Genomic DNA, 23,777 nt, shown 5'->3' with positions numbered 1-23,777 from the left:
AAAAAAAAATCACTGTAATCACTGTACACAGTAGTGTAAATGTGAACAATATCTGAATCAGAAAGCAATGTATAGTGTGAGAGCTGAAGGGACATTAAAGGGGGTTGCTTGTGAAAACATGTTCAACAGCACGGAAGAGGAAAAGGGCAGAAAATGAAACTGAGAGGTAAGGAGATAAACAAGGGGGGCACATGTAAGAGGAAGCGTATGTCACTAGGAGTAGGTAAATTCATGCAGAGCGGTCTCAACAATGGCTGGCATCAGGCTTCCTGAAGAAGGCTGCGGCCCTTGAACTCCCTCCAGCAATAACAGTGGTTAAGTCCCAGGGACCCTCACACTTTTCAATCCTGGGGAACAGTGATACCGTGATAATAAAGCGCCGTATTGTGCCCATTCTGTACAGAGACCCCCCTCTCTTCAATACAACTGCAGCCCACTCTCTGCATACTCGTTCTGACCCCACACATGAATGGATGTTTCCCATTAACAGTGAAAGCAGATCTATGAGTTACACATCTCCTGTTTGAATTTACATTTGCAGCGTTTTTGGTTTGTTTTAAATCGAGGGCAAACAATACCTCACGTTGCCTCTGACCTGCTTACATTTCACACCAGCAAAAACTGAATCAGTACTAACAGGATAAACGTGGCTATAGTGTGAAAATGGCACCACATGGGTGAAAATGTCCGGAAAACCGCAAAGAGATGGCGGATAGAGTGTGAAATACAGAGTAAAATATAGACGTCTAGAAGAGCAATGTAATCTTATATCCTGCAATGGTAGGAGATCTGGGAGTAAACAACCAGGGATTGGTTGCATTTCACTTAATTGCCGTGTCATGTGTTCCACTGTTTACAGGTAAATGTATACAGGAGTCATTCCTCTCCTCACATTCACTGTTGTCTAAAACTGAACCAATGTTCTTTGCTCTCTAATATTAGGGTGAATTTACAGTTTTTGTCAATAACGGTAGTTACAGTAATTTTTTGTAGTAGCTGAAAAAGTTATTACAAATAACTTGATTGAAATAATAATATATTAAATTATTGTAATAAAAATATTAATACAATGTAATAAAAATAAAGTTCAACAGTACTGTGACTCAGAATAATTTATTTAAAGTACTATTATAAAACTGCATACTCTTCACAGTGAACAATGCATGACAATATATTTATTTTATTTACAGTGATATTACTATTAAAAACGACTAAAGTGATTTTACTGTAAAAATGTGCATACAGTTCAATTTTTTTTTTTTATTCTAAGAAATTAGAGTTTCCTGGCAGTGGACAGTGTGTGGTCCCTGTGGTTGCAACATGGTGTGAAAATGTACACCCAAAAATCTATTTTATGAGAACCGAGGCTTACAAACTGTAAAACGGCAATAAAAAAATCTAACTAAAGATGGGTTTGTGGTGGATTATGAGAGAAGCAGAGGAACTTACAGGGCAGGATATCCCTGTATCGGTTCTTATCCCGGTTTTCGGGTGCTTTTCCGACCAGGCAGCTGTCTGAGGGTTTCAGATGCTCTAAAGCCTATTACAAAAAAGAGCCACACGTTCTCTCATCAACACTCTTGAGTTATCATTCTTTAAATCAAATACTACAATGTTTATTGTAGACACTATTTTAGTATTAAAGAGAAACTACAGATTTATATTACAAACATTACAAGAAAATAAATGTGGTGGATGTGTCTGCATGCATCAATAAGAAATAAAATATAGCTGCTTATATTAACATCAAAAAAAGGAACTTACCATAAACTCTTTAATCAGATCTTGCTTTTCTAACTGTTCAAGGGCCTGGATGAGGGCTTTGACCCTGGAGCCAGAATACTGCCCATTCTTAGATGGAGATATCACTGCAAGCCTAGCAAGCTCCTCTTCTGACACAATTGGTTGACCTTAATGTAATTAAGTCAGGTGATTTCAGGAACTACGCAAGTCACAGATCTCTAGAATTCATTGCTTTAGAATAACTGTGGAATTACATTGCTTAGATGGTGAAAAAAATGAGACATGAAGATTATGTAGTCTCATTTACCTGTATGCGTCACCGTCTCGGGAAGCAGTGGCTGAGAAGAACTGTCATCTTCATCACCATCCTCTTCTTCATCACTGCTCCAGCCGTCTGACTGGCTATGCTCTGTTTTCATGGCAGATTTTTCTGGATGCTCCTTCTGGGGGTCTGTCCTGAAGGGGGTACGGGGCAGGAATGAGCAGAGACCTTGACCACATTGCTACATTCCGGGGCTGTTATCATGCAAGGCTGATTTTCCTGCGATTTTTCCACCTAAAATGTAAAAAAGCTGCTAATTGCAAGTGCTACGTACTATAACAAGTGTGGCTTGTAGGCCAGCCTAACTAGAAGCCAAAGCGGTGATTATTGGGCCTGCATTTCATTAATGACTCTTTAGTGCCTCCCTGTGGCGATTCCTTTTGAGAGCTATGCTAAAAAATAAAAACAAAAACCAAATGGCAATGAAATTCAGCCCTTATGACCTGGTTTTTGTTTGGTGATAACAAACAGATTTATGGATAAATAACACAGAGTGTAGTTTTAGTTCATTCAGAACAAACTTTCAGGTCTCATTACAGAACAATACACTTGCAGCACTCTTGATGCCAAATGTTATATAGCAGCAATATCAAAAAAAAAAAAATAATAATTCAGTGACACTCACCTTTCCTGAAGCATGTCTGTAACTCCCAGAGATGGACAACACCTCTGACAGGTAGGTGTACAGTTACGACTTTCCTACAGGCAAGAGATAGACCGAAAAAGGAGAAAGAGAAAGAAAGAGGAGACAGGTGATGAGTTAACTCTGCTGAGACACACTTACAGTTATCTAAGTTTCAGCGGTTTCTTCTGAGAGGAATTGGAGGCGGTGCTAATTCATTTTCATTCATTCATTCATTTTTAAGTGAAACTTTCTAGGTGCTGAAACTAGTAATTTATTAGATTAGCTTTTTGTCTACAAATCTGTTCTAGGAAGGGCTTTCAATTCACTGGAGAAAGTCATCATCTCAGTATTGTAATTTACAAGTTTAATCTAAATGATCGAGTAAAAACGTTAAAATAAATGATACCTGCTCACATTCCCCTCCATGACCAGGACATCTTGACGTCTGGAAATGATCTGCATATGTTTCCGTTTGTGATGTAATATCTGCAAATGAAGAGGACAATACTATTATTAGAACTAATATCTATAATAACTAGTTTTTAGCATGTCATTACAGGTGTTTAAATAATCTAGCCTTTTAAAGTTGTGTTGGCATATATGTCTAGGAAAGGGCGACCAATATAATCAGATGTCAAAATCAAAATTTAAATGTGATAATATATTACACGCACACACACACACACACACACACACACACACACACACACACACACACACATACATATATATATATATATATATATATATATATATATATATATATATATATATATATATATATATATATATAATAAAATAAAACTGAATTAATTACATGAAAGAGTAATTCATTAATGGAACTAATCAAAAGAATTGCATAGACCAAAAATATCCTGCAATATACATAATATAATGACAAATGATGTTTACAAAAATATTGTGGAGTTTAATAACAATGTAAAAGTACTTAAATTGTCTATTTTAAATTATTTTAATAAATATAGTGTATTACTGTCATGGCAAAGGAGAATTTTCAGCAGCCATTAATCAGTGTCACATGATCCTTCAGAAATCATTCTAATACGCTTATTTGATGTGAAGAAACTTTTTTTTTATTATCACTGCTGAAAAGTGCTTAGTATTTTTTAGGAAATTATATTTTATTGATATATCATAATTGAATAATTGATTGATGATTTTATTTTTAACACCATTTAATTGAAATAGTAAAGACAGCTATAATGTTATAGAATATTTCTGTTACGTTTGATCAATTTAACGCACCCTTGACAAATAAACATAATAATTTATCTTTAAAAATAAATGAATAAATCGTACAGACCCCAAACTTTTGAACAGTTGTGTATATTTTACATAATTAGTACTCAACATTTTGTTTAAATTGCCAAAAAATGAATTGCCAAAAAGCTTTATCAACTGAGAGAAATTTTGGTATTAATTGAACCACATATTCATCCATCAATTCATACCTTAATTAATTTGTATTTTTTTTTTATGATTTATGTTGAGTGATAAATGATGCTGCCACTCTTCATAACAGATGAGAGATAATGCAGAGGGAGCCTCAGAGCAGGGCGAATGTGCATCAGGCTTGCTGACCTGCAGAATTTGATGTGATGAATTCCTGAGAGGCCTCGGCAGGGGAGCTGGAACTAGAGCAGGCTGACATGGGCAGGATGTCCCTACATACCGTCAGCTGAACCGTGCCCTCTGCCTTCCGCAAAATATCCACAACTTTACTGTGACTCAGTCCTGATACAATGATGCCATTCACCTGCACAGCATAAACAGATCTGGTACACCTCTGTATGGTTTATCAATGAAAAATCACTGAGGTAATAATTTGCACATACCTCCAAAAGAATGTCACCTACACGGAGACGACCGTCCTGCTCGGCCACACCCCCACAACAAATATCCTTCACTCTCAGTGTGCTTCCATTGAACCCGCCCACCAGAGCAAAGCCTAGCCCACCTTTCTCAGGCTTGGTGAACTCCACCTGGAGGATACAGCTCTGAAGAAAAGAAAGGAACAGGAACATTTAGGCAAACTAAACACTGAGGCTCTTCACCCTGTCATTTTTCAAGTGATGAAATCAGATCCATTTGCTCAGATCAGATTGGCCAACATTTAATGCACTACTGTTCAAAAGTTTGGGGTCGGTAAGATTGTTTTTGAACAAAGTCTTACCAAGACTGCATTAACTGTGAAATATTACTGGCACATATTTTTTATTTTATATTTTAAAATCATTTATCTGGGAATATTTTCAGCAGCCATTTCTATAGCATTCGGTGTCACATGATACTTTAGGAATCATTGTAATATACTGATTTGATGCTCCAGAAACATTTCTTATCATTATATATGTTGAAAACAGTAGTGCTGCAAATGTTTTTTTGAGGAAACCGTGATTTAAAAATTTTTTTTTCAAGATTCATGAAGAACAGAATATTTTTATTTGTTTGATCTATAGAAATCTTGTGTAACACTGTAAATGTCTCTTTTGATCAATTAAATGCATCCTTTTAAAGATTAATGCATAGATTTTTTTTTTTAATGTTATCCATCATGCTGTATTCACAAAAGGGATAGATGCATTTAGTGTTCAGAACTGCTAACTTATTTACTATGTTGTGGATGGTAAATGAGTAAATGTTACCAATCACTAAATGAAGAAAGAGAGTGAAAATGAGTGCATTTGGACACAAGGCCAGACATGCAAGTCCTGTCTGAACAAGCATCTCCTCCCATTTTGTAGGAAAGTTTTAAATGATTGCTGCTTGAACAGTGTAATATTAATGAATTAAGAATCTGATGCTGATGATTACAGAGGTATTTAGAGGTGAATGACATAGATTACAAAGCAAGAGTCATGTTACAGCCTAAAACAAGGCCGAGGGACAATTACCTCCTGCTCCGATGTGACAGACAGCCTTTTCCTGAATTGCATGGCACTGTCAGCGACAGGTTTAACTGTAAGAGAAATGAGAAAAAGATTTTGTCAAAAAAACAAATTTTAGATGCATTTCTTTAAGCAGGACCATTTACGCACTGAATGGTTCATCGAACGCATTCAACAAATGTCAAATTTGCAAAAATCAATCCAAGCATCACATAAAATCTTATTCTTCCTGCTAAATGAGAAACAAGTTCACAGAAATTTTAAACATTTCCCAAACTCACGAATGTCTCCCTCCTCTGCTGCCATTTCGGGGGAGATGTGTTGATGACCCGCTCTGTGCTACTGTAGGTAAACTATGCTTGCCTTTTCAAGCTCTTTCGGACCTCCTGGCTAGAGGTCTCCTAGTAACCCAGATGCCCACCAGATCAGCTGGCCTTTATTCGTCAGACACAACGAAAGCGCACTTTGATCGACCAGAGGAGGCCATGTCCCTTGCTAATAATTAATCCTGCACCCGCTGCCCTCTGAGCAGGACATGCCATGTCTGTCAGCACAGATCTAATGCCACAACTCCCAGACAACAGAGACACAGGAAACTAAAGGTTTACCATTGGCAGGAGCTGCCTCCATGTCAGGGGACACAGGCTCGTCAAGGTGAGGAAAGACTTGTTTCTCCTTCCATTCAAACAAACCTGAAGAGGAGAAATAGAAGGAATAAACAGATGTTTTTGGTTTCAAATATGTTACTCCATAAATCAAAATTTACATGTGTATGAATATATGACAATTTTTCGACCCTACAAAAGTTTTTTTTTATTCTCTGACATTTTCTGTATGGCATGAATATATATATATATATATATATATATATATATATATATATATATATTTGTGCATGAATTGCTTTGGATTTAATAAATACTTTTTGTATAAATTCCACTGTACAGTATGCATCAATATGGATAGAGTAAAAAAAAAAAAAAATCGAAGGTAGTGATCGAAATCAAAATGATCAAATATTATTCAGGATTGACACAGTGGGTAATTCTGTCTAATAAAAGTTGACACGGCGCTTGAAATGACGCGATGTCTAGTGAAGCGTGAAAGCCTAGGCTGTTCTGGAAAAGCACTGGAGCAGCTCTCTGCCTCATTCCTGTCACTTCAGACTAGACCGAGACACGTCGACCACGACTGCCCTCTGCAGCCCAGCCGCAAACTAAACACACCCAGAGCAAGAAAAAACATCCCACTGACAGCCGGAGCAGTTACCTGGCCCATGGGAAGGTTAAAGTCTCAATGTAACTCCATATAATCCCAAGACTCAATAATAACAACAAACACACTCTCAAAGCGAACAAAAACATTAAACATAATTACAACCTCTTATTCTGTACAGATTATTATTAAACCAATTATTGCTGTAATTCAAGTAGATGCAGCTCAAACCTACCATTCCATTTATCTACTGGGATCACTGGTTGATCATCTCTGAAACAAAGAAAAAACATTTAATAAAAAGTTACAAAGGCAAAAACTGACACTTTATTTAAGTAACATCTAAACCTAATTCTACTCCAATCTGACCTCATGGCTTTTAATCTGACTTTGCGCGGGGCCACTCTCACACACTTTCACAGCATCCTCCAGCATCATTCCCAGGGTGCACTTCCCACATATATAAACAATCTTGTCATTGGGCTGGATGCTGCCCTCTTCACTAGCAGGGGAGTTTGGCACCACCTCCTGGACATAAATTCCCTGCCACTTGCTGCCAATGCCCCCAGTTAGCTTGATACCTGCATAGACAAATCATTTGGATCACATTTTGAATTGAATACAGACTTACAAACCTTAAACTTTTTTGTTCTTATGAAGTGATACAATGTTACCCTGGTTTCCGCTACTATAAAGCATTTCCTCACCCAGTTGTCCGGATGGAGTCTTGGGAATGACAATGTCCTGGAGGGTGTCAGGAGGCGGCGGAGGGAGTAGATTTTGCACAGCTCTGCCCAGCAACATGTGCAGTCTTTTAGAGGAAGACCTGAGGATGCCAATAGCCACATCATCTGACACGCTGGTCACATCGTGACCGTTTACCTGAAAAATATATAAAAGGACACAATGTCAATTAAAATCACTTATAATTAAATCAATTCTTATGAAATCTTTAGAGAGAAAGGTTTATTACTGCATAACTGTGATTGTGTTTCTAATGGTGGGAAAAGCTGTACCATGACAAGCCTGTCTCCTGCCCTCAGTCTGCCATCTGCTTTGGCCGGATTATCCAGGACATCCTGGACATAGAAGCAGTTATCCAGTTTGCTCCTGGTTATTGTAAAACCGAAACTGCCACACCATGATTTGGTCAATGAGACAGTCAGTTCAAACTCCTTCAATACGTCCTAAAAGTAGAAGAAAATAGATGTTAAACAACATTGCTATGCGCTAGACCAGCATTAAATAATAATAATACATTTTAGCACTTATATATATAAAAGCAAGCTTCTCAAGGCGATTCCACAGAAAACAGAGAAAAAGTAACAATGCATGCATAAACTAATAAATCAAGTTAAGACCATCCTAAAAAGATGTTTTCAGATAGGATTTAAATAAATTAGGTAGGTAGTGAATTTAAAAGTTTGAGCATTAACCAGCATTAAAATGTATGTTAAAGGCTTGTACATCTATAGGCAAATGCGATCAGACTTTACCCTTCTGGGATCTTCCTCATCATCTTCTTCATCATCGTCCCAGCCATTGTTGCTGGCTGAAGGGGTGGTGAACTGGGCATGAGGTTTTGTTGGGGAGGATTCTTGAGTTGCTTGTTGGTAGGATGGAGGTGTGCTCAGCAGTGATGGAGAAAGCGGTTCATTGGAGACAGCAATGCTGCTGCTTGGAGGAGAGGGTGCTGTGGTGGTGATGGTCAAGTATTCCTCATCAGCTATGACAGTCAGTCCATTAGCTGTGAAACTTGTCATGCTCTCTTCCATGCCTTCAGTTGTGTTACTGTGAAAGACATATTTTAGTCTTTCAATATTATTGTCTTGTATGAATAAAACAATCCCAGTTTCCTCAAAAGTCCATTCCACATAGCTGCATATTAAACATTAAATATGAACTGACTGGGTTCCATTGTGCAGCATTTTTGTGTTCAGTGAAGACAGAAAAATAGCATTTACCAGAAACATATCAATTCCCATCTGGTTATATGCAGAGAGTTGGTTTTAATACATGGCTAGATTTTGGGTCAAGGAGGATTTTCAGAATTTACATTACCATTCAAAAGTTTTGGGTCAGTAAGTTTTTTTTTTGTTTGTTTAATTTTATTCAACAAGGATGCATGAAATTGACCAAAAATGACAACAACAAAAAAGGCATTTATAATGTTAATTCTTTTTATATATATTTAAAATAAATGCTTTTCTTTTGAACTTTTATTTAGAGAAAAATGTATCACACTTTTTTATAAAAATATTAGGCATCACAAATTTTTTCAACATTCATAATTATGAGAACTCCATTCAGCATCCATTCAGGATATTAGTATGATTTCTGAAGGATCATGTCACACTGACATCTAGAGAAATGACTGCTGAAAATTCACAGGAATAAATTAAATTTTAACATTAAAATAGAAAGTATTTCACAACTATAAATTATTTTTACGATATTACTATATTTACTGTATTTTTGATTAAATAAATGCAACTTTGGTGAGCATAAGAGACTTCTCTAACAAAGTAGAGTGCAAAAATCTAACAAAAAATAAACAACTAAACACACTCCAGATTTTTAAAAGGTATTGTGTCTCAAACATTCTCAAAACCTAAACAAAAATTTGATTCCGCATTAAATGGCACATTTACATTTAATGTTAGGATCATATTGATAATTTTATAGAAATTATCACATAGAAATAAACAGGCTTTTACCTGGTATGAGCTGAGACATGGTTGGTTGAGATGGTATCATCTTCTTGCTGATGGGCTGTAATTGCGGTTTCAGGGGCTGCAGGAGTTGGTGCTGTGTTGGCTGCTGTCACTTTTACAGTGCTTGGTGTTGGGGGAGGAGTTGGGGGTGGAGCTTTATGCTCATGCCCCTCCCCTATTATGGCATGAGCCTTTGGTTCTCCAGCTTCACTTGAGGATGGACGTGGGGGTAGGGGTGGGGGTGCTGATATAGTAGTATCCAGCAGCTCAGTATCTTTTTTCTGTTGGGTCAAGAGGATCTCCGGGGTTTTCTCTGGGGAAACTTCTTTCTTTAGACCCATCTCTATCACCCGTTTCTTGAGGAGTTCACTAAAGTCTGGGGCGACAGTCCTCACCTGCAGGTCTAGAGATCTAGCTCTCAGTGCACGGACTGGAAGTGTGTCAGGACCCTGTCAAAAAGAGATGCGAGTTTGAGAAATAACATGTCAAATTTAGAGTCAATGACAACCATGTAGCAATAAGGATGTTACCAGAGAGGTCTCAATGTCTGCAATTTCATCCCGTGAGGGTCTGCAGATTGACAGTCTGATCTCAGATGGACATTTTTGGAGGAGATGCAGAACTTCCTGTGGTAACAGAAAGACATGCACTACTCTTAAACAGTCTGGACAGTCTGGATATTTTTATTTATTTAAATAATACATCTTTAACCTCATAGGAGAGGCCTCTGACAGGTTCTCCATTGACAGCCAGGATTATGTCTCCCTCCAGAAGCCCACAATCCACTGCAGGCTGACCAGAAGAAAGGCTCTTAATATGCACCATGCTGCCCTCATCCGGACCCAGTTCAGATATGATGAAAGTGAACCCCAGGCTCCTGAGACTCTTCTGTAGCGTCACCTCCAGGAAGTTATCTGCCACAAACAAAGAGCAGAACTCTCTCAATTTGTAGTTTATAATCAGTCCAGCCTCACACACACACACACACACAAAAATCAGTTGCATGTAACTATTAAAGGACAGTTCATCAAAAAATGAAAAATTAAATAAAAAGATTTTATTTAATAAATATTTTATGTTCCGAACACATTTGACCTACTTTCTTCTGTGGTAATTACATTACACCCTGGCCACTCTTCAATAAAATAAAAGTGAATTAGTAGTACAAAATGACTATTCTGAATTGGATATTTTTAATAAATCAGTCCATCCAGTACATAAAACCAGTTTGAATGATTAATTTACCAAATAGACTGATGCGGCTATCGTATTCTACTTATTTATTTATATACTTTTATAGTGTTAACTGATCATTGAAATTCACTTTATTTTTATATTTGCATTTTATAAAAAAAAAAATGTGTTAAGGTTTTAGCAATTTATTTTTTTTGTGCTTTTGTAAGTTGTAATATTTTTTGTATTTAAATCATTCTAGTTAGCTTTATTTTTAGTTTTAGTATTAGCATTTATAATATTATTTCAGTGACTTACTTTGCAAGGCAAAATTTCTCTTTTTTTATATTTTAAGTTTATTTAAAATGTATGTATTTAATTTCAACTATCCAAAATTATTTTTAATAGTTTTAGTAAACAATAACAATACTAATCTGATATAGCATCAGAAGATTTGCAATATAGTAAAACGGGCTGCTTTTAGGTTGCTTTTGCAACACTTCACTTTCGAATCAAGTTTGTAATGGCATGAGGCTGAGTAACTGATGATGGAACTTTAATTTTTGGATGTGCTATCTATTAAAAATAAACTAAATTTTACATCCAACAGTGACTCTAACTGTCAAATCTGATGCAAAACATACGCCAGTGCAAAAATGTAATTATTGTGATGTAATATATACATTAAAAACAATGTTCCTCTGGACGAGATCTTTTAGTTACATGGTTCTGGCAGCTAGCACAGTGTCACTGTCAGGTTCAGCTGAAATGTTTTAAAGGGTTTTCTCCCCATCTCACCATCTGACACAAAGCTGAAGTCCTTGGCCCTGACAGACAAGGGCGTTTCCATGGTCACATCTCTCCTCAGGGAGGTGGGCGTGCTCTGCGCACTGAAGGGTGAAGGAGATCTCGGTCTCTCCAATGTGGATGAGGCACTGTAAGTGTCCAACACCACTGGAGGCTCTCGTTCCAAGAACCAGGCTCACCACCTGGAAATAACACCATCATCAAGGCAATATGTCTTCTTATTTGATCATATCAGCTGCACACCTAACATTCTCATGTCATCCGTCTGTTTAACACAAGGCATGTTACCTAACAGATGCGTGTGGCTGAAGATCATGTGGCTGGTCAGCCGCTTAAGTGTGTCAGTATGACGGTGCAGGGTTTAGCGTCATACCCCAGAAAATCTTATTAACCCAGACAAAAATAACGAGCCCACACATATGTTTTCACAGTCGTGTGTCACTTTAGATCTTTCTTTCATGCTGTCTGAGAACCCGTAAGACACAAGGGTGCTGATGTTGTTCTCCTAAAGTAAATGACATGCTGAAGAGAGGACCAAAGGCCCTTCAAACATAATGTGAACTTTCGCCCCTGTGCTACAGTTACTCCTCAAAATGTCAGGTAAGATGAAATGAAAGTAACTGCTCTTTAACTGTTCACAAAAATGCAAGTGCTCTGCTACTAAAGAAAATGAAAATGACTGCCACTAACGTATGAAATATTACTGGAAAATATATCACTTTAAATAAGAAAAAAGATAGCTGACTTACGTATGTAATCATGAGTGTTCATGTCATACTGTGGGCTCAATCATACGCAATTACATAAACGGTTGTGATTGCACCGCTCAGAAGTAAAGCAAACACATGTCAGTACCTCCCCTGTCCTCTTCAGGCACTCTACTGCCTGCCTGTGTGTGACGGCACGCAGGTTACAGCCGTCCACCTCCAGCAGCCTGTCACCTGTCACACATACAAGAATTCATTGAGCTGTCATGCCTCACAACCAGTCAGGATGTTGCATATTCATGCTCATTAGCATGTTAGGGACACATCCGGGTCATATTTGTACGTCATCAAGGAGATGACAAATATGCATACTACACAACAGAACACAAACTGGAACAGATACCACTATGTCGAAAAGGGGTTAGTAAGGCTTTTGGTTCTTCTAAGATATTAGTATTTTGTTCAGCAGGGATTTTTGTCATCAAAAGTGACAGTCAATTTACTCATTTTAAATTTTATATTTATAAATAAGACTGTTACAAAATATTTCCATTTCAATTTTTTTTCTTCATTCATCAAAAAATTAATGATGGATCCTAACCTATCTGTATTCGTCCATCTTGATCTGCTGCTCCTCCTGGGATCACGCTTTTGATGTAGATTCCTCCATGATGTACATTAGTGTTGATTCCCCCCTAAAAATCATTAAAAATGGTATCATACCCCATGTTTTAAGATTTGAGACATTAAATGAACACCATACTGAGTAAAAACTCACAGCAACACTGATTCCCAAGCTGCTGTTGATTTTTCTGAGCACCATGTAGATTGTTTCTCCTGGCTTTGAGCTGAAGCTGGAAGAATTAGACATCCTATCCTGTATAGGACGAATAATAGAAAAAGGTTTTGGTTTGCTTTTGTTTATGTCAGATGCTTTCTAATAAACTGAAGAGACAGCATCACTGTAAATCATACCTGAACATCCAGAATCCGCACCACAGGTATGTGCAGCCTTTTGCCCATTTTAGGAGTCATGATGTTGGAGAGGGTCTCCTCCAGCTCCTCCATCACAGGCCTGTACTCTGCACTCAGGGTGCTTTGAGAGCCAAAGCCTCTTTCCAGCATCATCCCTAAATTACTTGTAGCCAGTGAGGTCTTACTGTCCCGATGATCCTCTACTCCGGAACAAAATAATTGAAAAAACTTATCATACAGTGGTTAGTTGGGTGCAATTACTATCACCAAATGTACTATAATTGCAAAAATACAGGTATACAGTAATGGCTTGCTGGGATAGGAGAATTTATTTTAATATAAAAATGTACACACTTCATCTTTAATAGTTTAATTATAAAGACAGATGATGACCAATACATAATTCATTGGTACAATATGAAGACATACGTTTGGGTTGGGACACTATGAGCTCCACTTCATCTGGGCTGCTCTGCAGTATGGCAGCAGCTATATTAAACGTCACTCCCTCTAGACTGATCTTATTCATAGAGATCAGCCGACCACCTAAACACAAACAAAAGAAAATGAAAGACTATTTCTTTTCTTTTTTTGGCATAAAAGAGGGAAAATGTTCAGGATATTTACCTGGTCTGATTCTGCCATCCCTATCAGCTGGTCCGTCGGGAACGATGGATGCAATGAAAATTCCAAGATCTAACTTCCCTGTGTTGTCCTCCCCGACAATTACAAAACCTTTTCATCAAAAGGGAACCATCGGCATTTTGGAGCAGGATTACTTCAAATGCTTAATGTATCATAAAAGATGCACACTCACCGAAACCAAGTTTGGGATCCTTCTTTAAAGTAACACAGATGATTTCTCTCTCTGGGGTTGTTCTTGTGGGTGTGTCCACTAAAAAAGAAATAAAAGAAATGGATCAAAAAAGGACACAGACAGGGTATAGAAAAGAATCACCTCCCTTTTTTTTTTTTTTTTTTACTTTGCATCCTGAAATGAGGACGGACACATTTTTGTTTTATCCAGCTGTATTTAGTGCAGCTTATAACACCCAAGTGAAAGATATAACACCAAAAAAAAAATCACTGATTTGGATAAGGGATCACCACCCTTGTGTCAGTATTTTATTGAACCACCATTTGCTTTAAAATACAGCCTTTAGTCTACTGGGAAATGTCTCTACTAACTTTGCACACCTAGACTTTGCACTATTTGCCCACTCTTCTTTCCAGAACTGCTCAAGTTCAGTTAAATTGTTAATTGATGGTGACCGTTTGTGGACTGCAGTCTTCAAGTCATTCCACAGACTTTGAATGGGGTTTAAGTCTGGGCTCTGACTAGGCCATGCAAAGACATTCACCTTTTTCTCCTTCAACCACTGTGAGCATAGTTTTGCTGTCTGCTTTGGGTCACTGTCATGGTTGAAGGTAAATCTTCTTCTCATTGCCAACTTTCTGGCAGAGGGCAGCAGATTTTCCTCAAGAATTCGATAGTATTTTGCTCCATCCATTTTTTTCTTCTATCCTGACAAGTGTTCCAGTCCCTGCTGCAGAGAAACACCTCATAACAGGAAATTAGCATCTCCGTGCTTCACTGTAGGAATGCTGTTATGTGAATGGTGAGTTGTATTGGATTTCCACCAGATATAAGGTGTTGAGGCCAAATTATAAAAATGTTTGTCTAATCTGCCTCAGAATCTTCAGTCTGCATTTAGGCCTTTCTTGAGGATTGTTTTTTTTTTTTTTTTTTTTTTACCCTCCCATACAAGCCACATTTGTGGATATTTTGTGATATTGTTGTCACATGCACACAATGACCATTCTTTGTCATAAATTCCTACAACTGCTTTAGAGTTGCTGTAAGCCTCTTGGTAGCCTCTCTAACCAATTTCCTCCTGGCTCTTTCATCCTGTTTGGAGCGAAGTCCTGATCCAGGGAGGGTCTGTATTGTACCGTATACCTTCCACTTCTTTGCTGTGCTTCTAGGCATTGATAAATCCTTTGAAAAAAATGTTGTATCCATCTCCTGACTTGTGCCTGTCACAACTTTATCCCGGAGATATTCTGACAGTGCCTTGCCACCCATAACTGATTGTTTGCTTCAGTTGCACTACCAAGTATTGAAAAACTCCAGGACGGCTCTTTTCATACTGAGCTAATAACTGATCACAGTCGAAAGTCAAATGGCTTTGTGTTCATAGCTACACCTGATTGGTTTACAAGTAATTTTAGGAGGGGGTGATCCTTTTTCCAACTCAGTGATTCTATTCTAAAATGTTGGTGTTATATCTTTTACTTGGATGTTATAATTTGCACTGAATAAATACAGTTGGATAAAAAAAAAAAACTACTGTGTAATATAAATCCAATAATACAAATTAAATATCCTATTTATCATATTATATTGAACATAACTTAATTTTTTAATGTTCAAAGCATGTTTTTGAGTTTAAATGTTGTTTATAATCAGTTCTCTTAAGATTAGGAAAAGTTATGAAGTAGCTATCAATTTGTTTTTCAGGCATTTAAAATGGTCCTGGAATTTTTAAGAACCTAAAAAGAACACGAGGGTTAAATATTTACATTGCAAATATTATAAATATTATTATCATAGAAACATAAGCTAATTGTTTAGAGTCAAAGTCAAACTTTAAAATTAAATCCAGAAAGAAACTTTTTACCTCTTATAGACGAGGTGGTGGAATGGACCTCTAAGTCATGCTTTTGCAAAGAGACATTGGACATGATACGATAAACTGGAGGACTGAACGTTTCTGGAGGGCTGCAAGCAAGGAAGATCAACACAATATGATAATTTGGTTTTGTATTGTGATTTGAATGTTGTGCAAAGCAGATCTATTAACACACCTGTTGCTTTGGCTCTGGTCTTTCAGCTCGCTTGGAGTTCTTGCTTCATGAATGTAATTTACTTTGCTCGGTTGCCGAATCCGAACTCCGATTTTTGCTGACAGGTCATCACAAGACTTGCTCATGGAGTCATTTGGTAACACATTCAAACCAATATTGTTGAGCACAATCTCCGAGGAAGACAGCCTCTTTATCTGATCTTGTCGAGCACGGCATATTGATGCATATTTTGCCACATTGTCATCTAGGATGAAATATAAGAAAAAATAAATAACTACCAGTTGACAAACTAACTTTGGCTGATGAAAATGATAAACGAACAAAAAAAATTATTGAGTACACTGGAGCACAACACTTATGTATATTCAACTTCAAATGACTCTGTATACAGAAATAACTGAACACACCTGAGGCTAAACAGTAGGTCAGCTGACGAGAGGTCATCTCACTGTGAAACTTGTGCTGGGCTGAGCAGAGGTTCAGGAGGTACTGTGCGATCTTTGAGCTCTCTGTCACAAAGGAGTGCTTCTTCCCACTCGGGCGGCACTCAATGGTAAATTTTCGTCTCTTTGACAGGATTAAATGGAAACTGATTAACATCTCATCATAATGGTGTTCTGAACTTCAAATAGCATGTTTCTGGATTTCACAAAGTAAAAAAAAAAAAAAAAACTAAACAAGCAATATAAACCGCATAAATAATAAACTCACACTTGTTGAGAGACTGTCTATTTCTGTCCAGGGAAATCTGCGGGTTAACACCCGAGAAATGTTCTTGACTTCATAAACCATAATTCCTTTGGCACAAATTCCCAAAACCAGCTCTCCAATAATGGGTTTCCTTTCACGGGCAACTCTGTGGAACAGCACCCCATACTCTGGCAGCTGCTGTGCAATCTATAAAAGCAAGAAAGACACTTGAAATACTGACAAACTTTGATCAAATATAAACTACTATTATATTGATCTGAGAGCTTATTTATTCTATTGCTCAGTTTTATAAGCATTACAAGAGTAATTTTAGAATTTTAGAATTTCTAACTGAAAGCCAAAAGAAAGAACCTTTAAGAACTCCATCTCAGCCTCCTCTGGAAGCATGTGGGCATTATTGGCATGTAACCTTGGCAACTCCTCTCTTAAACAGGGCAAGGCCACTTTCTCTATGACTCTCTTAGAGATGTACTGCTCCATTTGGAAATAGTTCTTCCCATAAACCTAAAAAAGTCAGTGTGATATTTCAAAATAGAGTCTAGTTAGATCTGTTGAAAGTTCTAATGTTCATTAATGTCTGTTCACTCACTTCAGGCATATAATCTCCAAACTCAGCCTGCAGTGCTAACGCAGCAAGAAACAATGCAGTCTCCTCATTACAGTACACTCTGTCCTCCAGAACGTCCCTCCTCAGCTGGAGATAGTACTGGTGTTGTGTAAGTCTGTGCCTTTAAAAAAAAGTGACATTAGAATAAAAGAGTACAACTTCATTGCAAACTATTAGATATAATGTCCATTAAAGACCCTGTGAAATCACTTGACAAGGGCAGTTTTCTTTTGGTTAATTTTCATGCAAGATAAAAAAAAACTTTAAATGTGTTCAAAAGTTAGAGCTTAGTAAGGCTTTTTAATTTTTTAAAGAAGTCTCTTATACTCACCATGACTGCATTTATTTGATCAATACAGTAATATTGTAAATAATATTAACATTTGATTATATATTTTCAAATGTAATTTATTCACGTGATGGCAAAGCTGAATTTTCAGCAGCTATTTCTCCAGTCTTCAATGTCACATGACTCAAGGAAAAATTTCTTATTATTATCAATGTTGAAAAAACAGATGTGCTGCTCAAAATTGTTGTGAAAACCATGATATACTGTTTTCAGGATTCTTTGCTGAATAGAAAATTAAAATGAAAAGCATTTATATGGAAATATACATTTTTGTTCCATTATAATTGTCTTCATTGACCTTAAGTCAATCTAATGCATATTTGGTTAATAAAATAATAACTTTTGAAAGAATAGTATAAATGTACTAAAACCTGACAGACACAGACTAAAAGCCTCAAAACACAGATATCATGTGGTCTTTAAATAGACAATCTAAATATTATGTATGTGCAAACTGTAAAGGGCCATTCACACAGAATGCAAAGCAATGGAGAGAAATGTTTTATTTAATTTGAACTTCTTTTTACTTATGCACATAGTTAATAGAATGGCGTATCAATGCAATGGTCAAACACATCTGTCTAGCATGTTTACATATAAAAACAATGGAAAAACAGCACAGTGGAATGCAAAAGTGTGTTCTGTGTGAATGGCCCCTAAGAAAGTAGAAAAAGACATACAGTATGTAGGAGATGTCATCTGGGAAAAATCTGACACGGAGGAAAAGTGTAAATGTTGCAGAAGCCACTTTCTTCCAGTAATCTGGGGCAACCTTTGAGATTTTTGTCTCAGGGTCCAAAAAGAAAAATTCACCATCTAAATGAGAAAAAAATTAATTAACACTCAATTACTTAAGTTAGACTGCATCAAAATGTACATTACAAGCACTTAATCTTTTTACAGTCATTAAAACCACACAAGAGCACACAAAGGTATATATAAAGTCTGAATTACCATCAATGAAAGCAAGGCCAAAGTAAAAGTGCTCCACAAGGTTAGCGTGTGCCACAACCATGTCGAAGACATCTCTCCCACGGGACTTGATGTCACATTTCACTGCCACACACTGTTCATTTGGCATAATCACATTAACTTCCCTTTGTGACAAGCCTGACTTGCCTTTCTTTGACTGTATCAATCGAAAGAGAAAAGGGGAAGAAGCTAAATACACAAAACACAAACTTAGCAGTAAAGTTAAACAGAAGTGCTAAACGCTTAAAACTGAAGTGCGTTATATAGGTAACCAAAAGAACTAAGACATAGTTTACCACTATAGATCCCGGCAGCTCTAAAACTATTTGAGGTTCATCAATCATCCTGGTAAATTCAGGCCCAAGACTCTACAATTAAAACATGGAAACATGCAGTTAACAACTAATTAAGTAAGCATAGGATTCAGCAAACATATGATTGCACAACACAGACACTAAGTACATTACCTTGGCTTTCCTTTGGGAGAGGCTGACTGCAGACTCACTAACAGTGATACAGGGACTGGACGGTCGGGTTTCACCCTTTTTGGGAACATTGAGGCATGTACTTTGTGACAGCCAACAACTTGTGCTTCGTCTGTGGTGAAGCCCCGGTGGAATTCTGGGATAACAAAGCATCAGAGATTGACATTAACAGCACTAATAGTTAACAGCCTGATATTACATTTAAAAATGCATAATACTACTACTAACTTGTTTGAACCCAGAGAGGATGTGGTTTGATTAGGTCTACTTCTGAGAGACCAGGTTTTCTGTTGTTGGGAAATTCCTGGTGGGGAAAAAAATCAGCTGAACTGAATATTGAAAAATAAAATTAAATAATTAGCTACTGTATGTCTAGATGCTCTACAATAAAGAGAAAACAAAATGACAATTTAAGAAATTGACATTTTAAACTAACAATAGATTCACTTTTTTTTTTTTTTTTTTTGCAAGGATGCATTAAATTAATCAAGAGTGACATTAAAGTCATTTATAATGTTACAAAATATTTATATTTTAAATATATTTTGTTCTTTTAATTCTAACTTTCTATTCATCAAAGGACTTTGGAAAAGCTTGAGCACCAAATCAGCATATCCTAATAATTTCTGAATGATCATGTGACACTAACGAATGGCTCTTGACAATTGAGCTTTGCCATCACAGGAATAAATGAAATTTTAAAATATATTTAAATAGAAAACAGTTATTTTAAATTGTGATTATATTTGACAAGATTTCTGTTTTTACTATATTTTTTAATCAAATTAACATGGTTAACATGGTCAAAAACATTATATATATATATTACTTTGCTTTAGCTCGGAATCCAAAGACAGTCTGCGGGTCTCTCCTGAAGCTCCGTTCCCCTCTGTATAACCAGGATATGGTCCACGTTTACCTGCTCAACAGAGACCTGATCACTACCGACACGTAAGGCACACTGCACATCCACTGCATACACAGCAGTTTATATTCTGCACATGGTTGCACAAGTAACCTCTGGAAAAGGACCAAAAATGAGATCACTACGCTTTACTTTACAGTTTGTGTTTAAGAATCAGCGCTTTGAGCCTAATTACAACCTTTTGTAATCCCATGTTCGGTTTAAGTTAAACCGTTAATCCTATTGTGGACACTATTTTATTGGTGCGGTGGTGCTTTCTTATGCACATCCTAGTCAAACCTACAGGGTTTTACTAATTACATTTTTAGGATAAACATTATAATCCAAGGAATATGTTGGGATTACCACTGAAAAGTTTAGTTAAGGACAGCGTTTGAGACAAATAAGTGGCATCCACAGTCACTTAGACTTATGAAAAGGATATGACTTACGCATATTCTAACATGACAGGCTAAAACTCTTCTATAAATACCCATCAAAACAATGAACATGCATATGCATCAAACATCAAATCACATTCACATGCAATAAAAACATTTCAAAATATGAATCATATTTTCATATTTTAAACTCATTTGACAACACTTCTTTACACTTTCACAACTATAAGAACATAAGAGGATGAAGTTCCTACCATGTAGTCTTTCTCTGATCATCTGACTTTTCCCACTCAACTGCACAACATTTTCAGTCAAAGCAGCTCGATCCACCTGGAAATGAAGTCTCATGAACCTCTTGGCTAATATTTTTCTAAATTGTACAACTGACACGTAAGTGAGGTATGAATGATAAATGCTCTTTTTTTTAACTCACAGTGTCTTGGAGGACGTCCTCTACCAGTTGTTTGATGACTTTGTTGGGAGGAGGCAGCAGAGATGCTTTGTGGTGTGATTCACACACCTCCAAGATAGAGTTGAGGTTGGCTCGTCGATGGGCCATGTCCTCACACATGCTCAGGAGAAGGCAGTTCAGAGAGTCACTTAGCTGAATGGGCTGAACGAGCAGAAAAAAAGTTTATTTTCAGATTGAAGGTGAGAAGCTTAATGGATCACTGGCATGATTTGTTAATCAATCTTACTTGATATACTCTTTTTCTCTTACTCAAATTTCAATATAACTGACCTGGTTTTGAGGAAGATGATAATCAACTGACCAATACAGAGTCATCCCAAGAGAATACACGATTATCTGGAAGAATAAAAAAAATCATCAGCATACTGAGCATTCAAGCACTTTTTCTAAAATAAATCCCACCTTCTTTTGATTAAATTTCATGCTAGGCGACAAAAAAAAAAAAAGGTAACACTTAAGGTTCATTAATTAACTACATTGGTTAACATGAATGATAATTGCACAGCATTTATTAATCTTAGTTCATGTTAATTTCAACTAAAATTAAAATAGAAAGTTAGGCCTGGTAACATAAGTTAATGCACTGTGAATTTTACTTACAATTAAATGTATTTTCATGAACTGACTTTAGTTTAGTTTAGGTTAATAAATTTTAACATTAACAAACATTAACCAATGGGACCTTTTTGTAAAGTGTCACACACAAAAAAAAAATAGAATAAATGTAAAAAAAAATTCTCGTCAGTGAGAATGCATTTATTTTCACTGCATATATGACCACTTTAGGGCACCTATAGAACGCTCTGAGGGTTTGACGGGTCAGTATTCCTTAGCTCATTTTTGTGGGTGTGAGAAAAAGACGTAAAATAAATAAAATAAAGTACAGTGAACTGGACCACAAAGACAGTTTAGCTTTCCCTCTCCTTCTCTATAGTGTTCTGTTCCTATTGATATGACTTCGTTCTTTGCAAAAATCTGTCATTTTGTGAAGAGAACATAACTGATTTGCAATGAATAATATATAGGCTACACAATTGTGTGAGTGTGTCTCAATCTCTGACACCAGTGCTACATGCCATGCATCGCTGAATCAAACTGACCTTCTCCATGGCTAGCTTGGTGGAGATGGCACGTCCTTGCAGCATCTCTGGGGCTGTAAAGGCACACACCTCATCTGTCATAGCACAGTTCTTGAATGCCAGCGTCCCAGTTGCGGACAAGAGCAGTGATGCAGGAGTTATAATGTTGCAGATATTGTGACCTAGAAAAACAGACCCACATTCAATTAATTTTGCATGGAGTGTACTCTTCACCATCAGGGAAAATCACCTATACTTCAAGGACAGTGTTTTACCTTTGTAGGAAAGGTCTAAGAGGGATTCAGCTGAGCCCAGCAGGAGCGACCACACCTCGTCCTCTTCCAGCGGTCCTCCTCTGGCTTCCAGCACCTCAGCAAGGGTCACAAACGTGCTGCTCATCCTGCGGAATCGAGAGACAGATACCTGAGAAGGAGAGACACAAGCTAACTGGCTGATGGAGGTGGAGAGAAATCTGTTGAAAGAGGAGGATGGAGCCTAAACAAAGTGATCAGCAGGGGACTCTTGAGCTCATTGTTTCATAACAATATTGTGTAATATACATGATTTATAATTTGTGATGTGTAAATCTAAATCTGTCTGCAATTATCTATTTTTGTCTTTTGCTGACCTCATTCCAGCTATCAACTTCATTTCTAACTTCATAGGACACACATAAATATACTTCTTCACTTTTGTGTCTTTTTCAGATCATTTTTGAGGATAGCAAAACTACACACAGATTATTATTATTATTTTTAATATTTGTTTTAAATTATGCCAAATTATGCCAAAAGATTTCATCTGTTTTCCCCCAATGTTAAATATATTTGTTAAAATATATAATTCTACTCTGAGTCTTTAGTTTTCCCACTGCTGCAGTACTGAACAATACACTACAGACAGTTGTTTGATGTAGTCTGAAGAGTCTAACTGTAATTACTCCAAATGAAAGCCAGATGGAGACATTTCGACTCAAGTATATGTATACTAGACTAGTCAATTATAGTCACTTAACAAAAGAATGTTCCTTTGGTACCAAAAAATTTACTTCAATGTACACACCTTTTTTGGGATTTATATAATACATTATTTAAATTACCAACAGAAGTGACTTTTTCATTTATTTAGCTGAAAAAAAAGTTAAGGGTAATAGTGATCTGGTATGAGAAGTGGGATATAATCAGATATCCATAAGGAGACCCCAAGTGACTGCTCAAGAAAATGTGCCAAGAGAAGTCATGACATTATTTTCAATGACTTTTACTCTGCTAATTTCAACAGGTGACGATAAAATACGATAGTACAATTACTGACACAGAGAGCGAAATATTTTCAAGTTCATCTTTGGTTTAAGTCAAGAGGAATTTACTAAAATGTAAAAAAAAAAAAAATAACACCTCTCATAAATAATAATGATTTTGATGTAATTACTGATCACTCTTTAACCGTATCAGATATTTAGCAGTGTGTTTTGTAGAATCTGAAGAACTGCTTGAATTTTTTTATTTACATTTCATAAATTAGATAAAATAAAATATATGAATTATATTAAGTAAATATACTAAAAGCATTTAAATAAGGATGTAGGGTATTTCAAAACCTTACATTCAGTCTGTTGTTTGGTTGTTTTGAGGATTATTATATTAAACTAGATCAAGTCTGTGTGCCAATAAAAGGAGATTACAGCATCTAGTTAATTACACAGCCTGGGTTTTAACAGGCTGACCCAACACCTTTGT

The 23,777-nt window shown here is 36.7% G+C and overlaps 1 protein-coding gene across 1 annotated transcript in view; it reads right to left on the bottom strand.

Annotated features, from left to right (window-relative positions):
- Positions 1–23,777, bottom strand: part of LOC113112559 (tyrosine-protein phosphatase non-receptor type 13-like) — a 29,955-nt gene that overhangs the window by 4,018 nt on the left and 2,160 nt on the right. The window contains 43 exon segments of the mRNA XM_026278247.1: positions 1,450–1,540; positions 1,765–1,910; positions 2,051–2,199; positions 2,691–2,764; positions 3,097–3,176; positions 4,293–4,467; positions 4,547–4,708; positions 5,606–5,670; positions 6,208–6,291; positions 7,050–7,087; positions 7,184–7,215; positions 7,217–7,395; positions 7,522–7,696; positions 7,831–8,001; positions 8,311–8,605; positions 9,532–9,977; positions 10,059–10,154; positions 10,240–10,442; positions 11,500–11,682; positions 12,354–12,449; positions 12,817–12,910; positions 12,994–13,092; positions 13,191–13,390; positions 13,620–13,736; positions 13,818–13,925; positions 14,008–14,085; positions 15,872–15,972; positions 16,059–16,302; positions 16,466–16,625; positions 16,770–16,955; positions 17,121–17,273; positions 17,359–17,497; positions 18,406–18,541; positions 18,680–18,854; positions 18,994–19,065; positions 19,165–19,318; positions 19,411–19,486; positions 20,012–20,101; positions 20,742–20,817; positions 20,921–21,100; positions 21,230–21,295; positions 22,060–22,220; positions 22,314–22,438. Of these exon segments, the coding sequence (XP_026134032.1) occupies positions 1,450–1,540; positions 1,765–1,910; positions 2,051–2,199; positions 2,691–2,764; positions 3,097–3,176; positions 4,293–4,467; positions 4,547–4,708; positions 5,606–5,670; positions 6,208–6,291; positions 7,050–7,087; positions 7,184–7,215; positions 7,217–7,395; positions 7,522–7,696; positions 7,831–8,001; positions 8,311–8,605; positions 9,532–9,977; positions 10,059–10,154; positions 10,240–10,442; positions 11,500–11,682; positions 12,354–12,449; positions 12,817–12,910; positions 12,994–13,092; positions 13,191–13,390; positions 13,620–13,736; positions 13,818–13,925; positions 14,008–14,085; positions 15,872–15,972; positions 16,059–16,302; positions 16,466–16,625; positions 16,770–16,955; positions 17,121–17,273; positions 17,359–17,497; positions 18,406–18,541; positions 18,680–18,854; positions 18,994–19,065; positions 19,165–19,318; positions 19,411–19,486; positions 20,012–20,101; positions 20,742–20,817; positions 20,921–21,100; positions 21,230–21,295; positions 22,060–22,220; positions 22,314–22,437 (5,929 nt within the window). The 5' untranslated portion in view covers position 22,438.

This window comes from Carassius auratus, chromosome 13 (assembly GCF_003368295.1).
Source record: "Carassius auratus strain Wakin chromosome 13, ASM336829v1, whole genome shotgun sequence".
Lineage (NCBI taxonomy): Eukaryota > Metazoa > Chordata > Actinopteri > Cypriniformes > Cyprinidae > Carassius > Carassius auratus.
Note: the sequence above shows the minus strand (reverse complement) of the source record. Positions and strands in the feature narration are given on the sequence as shown.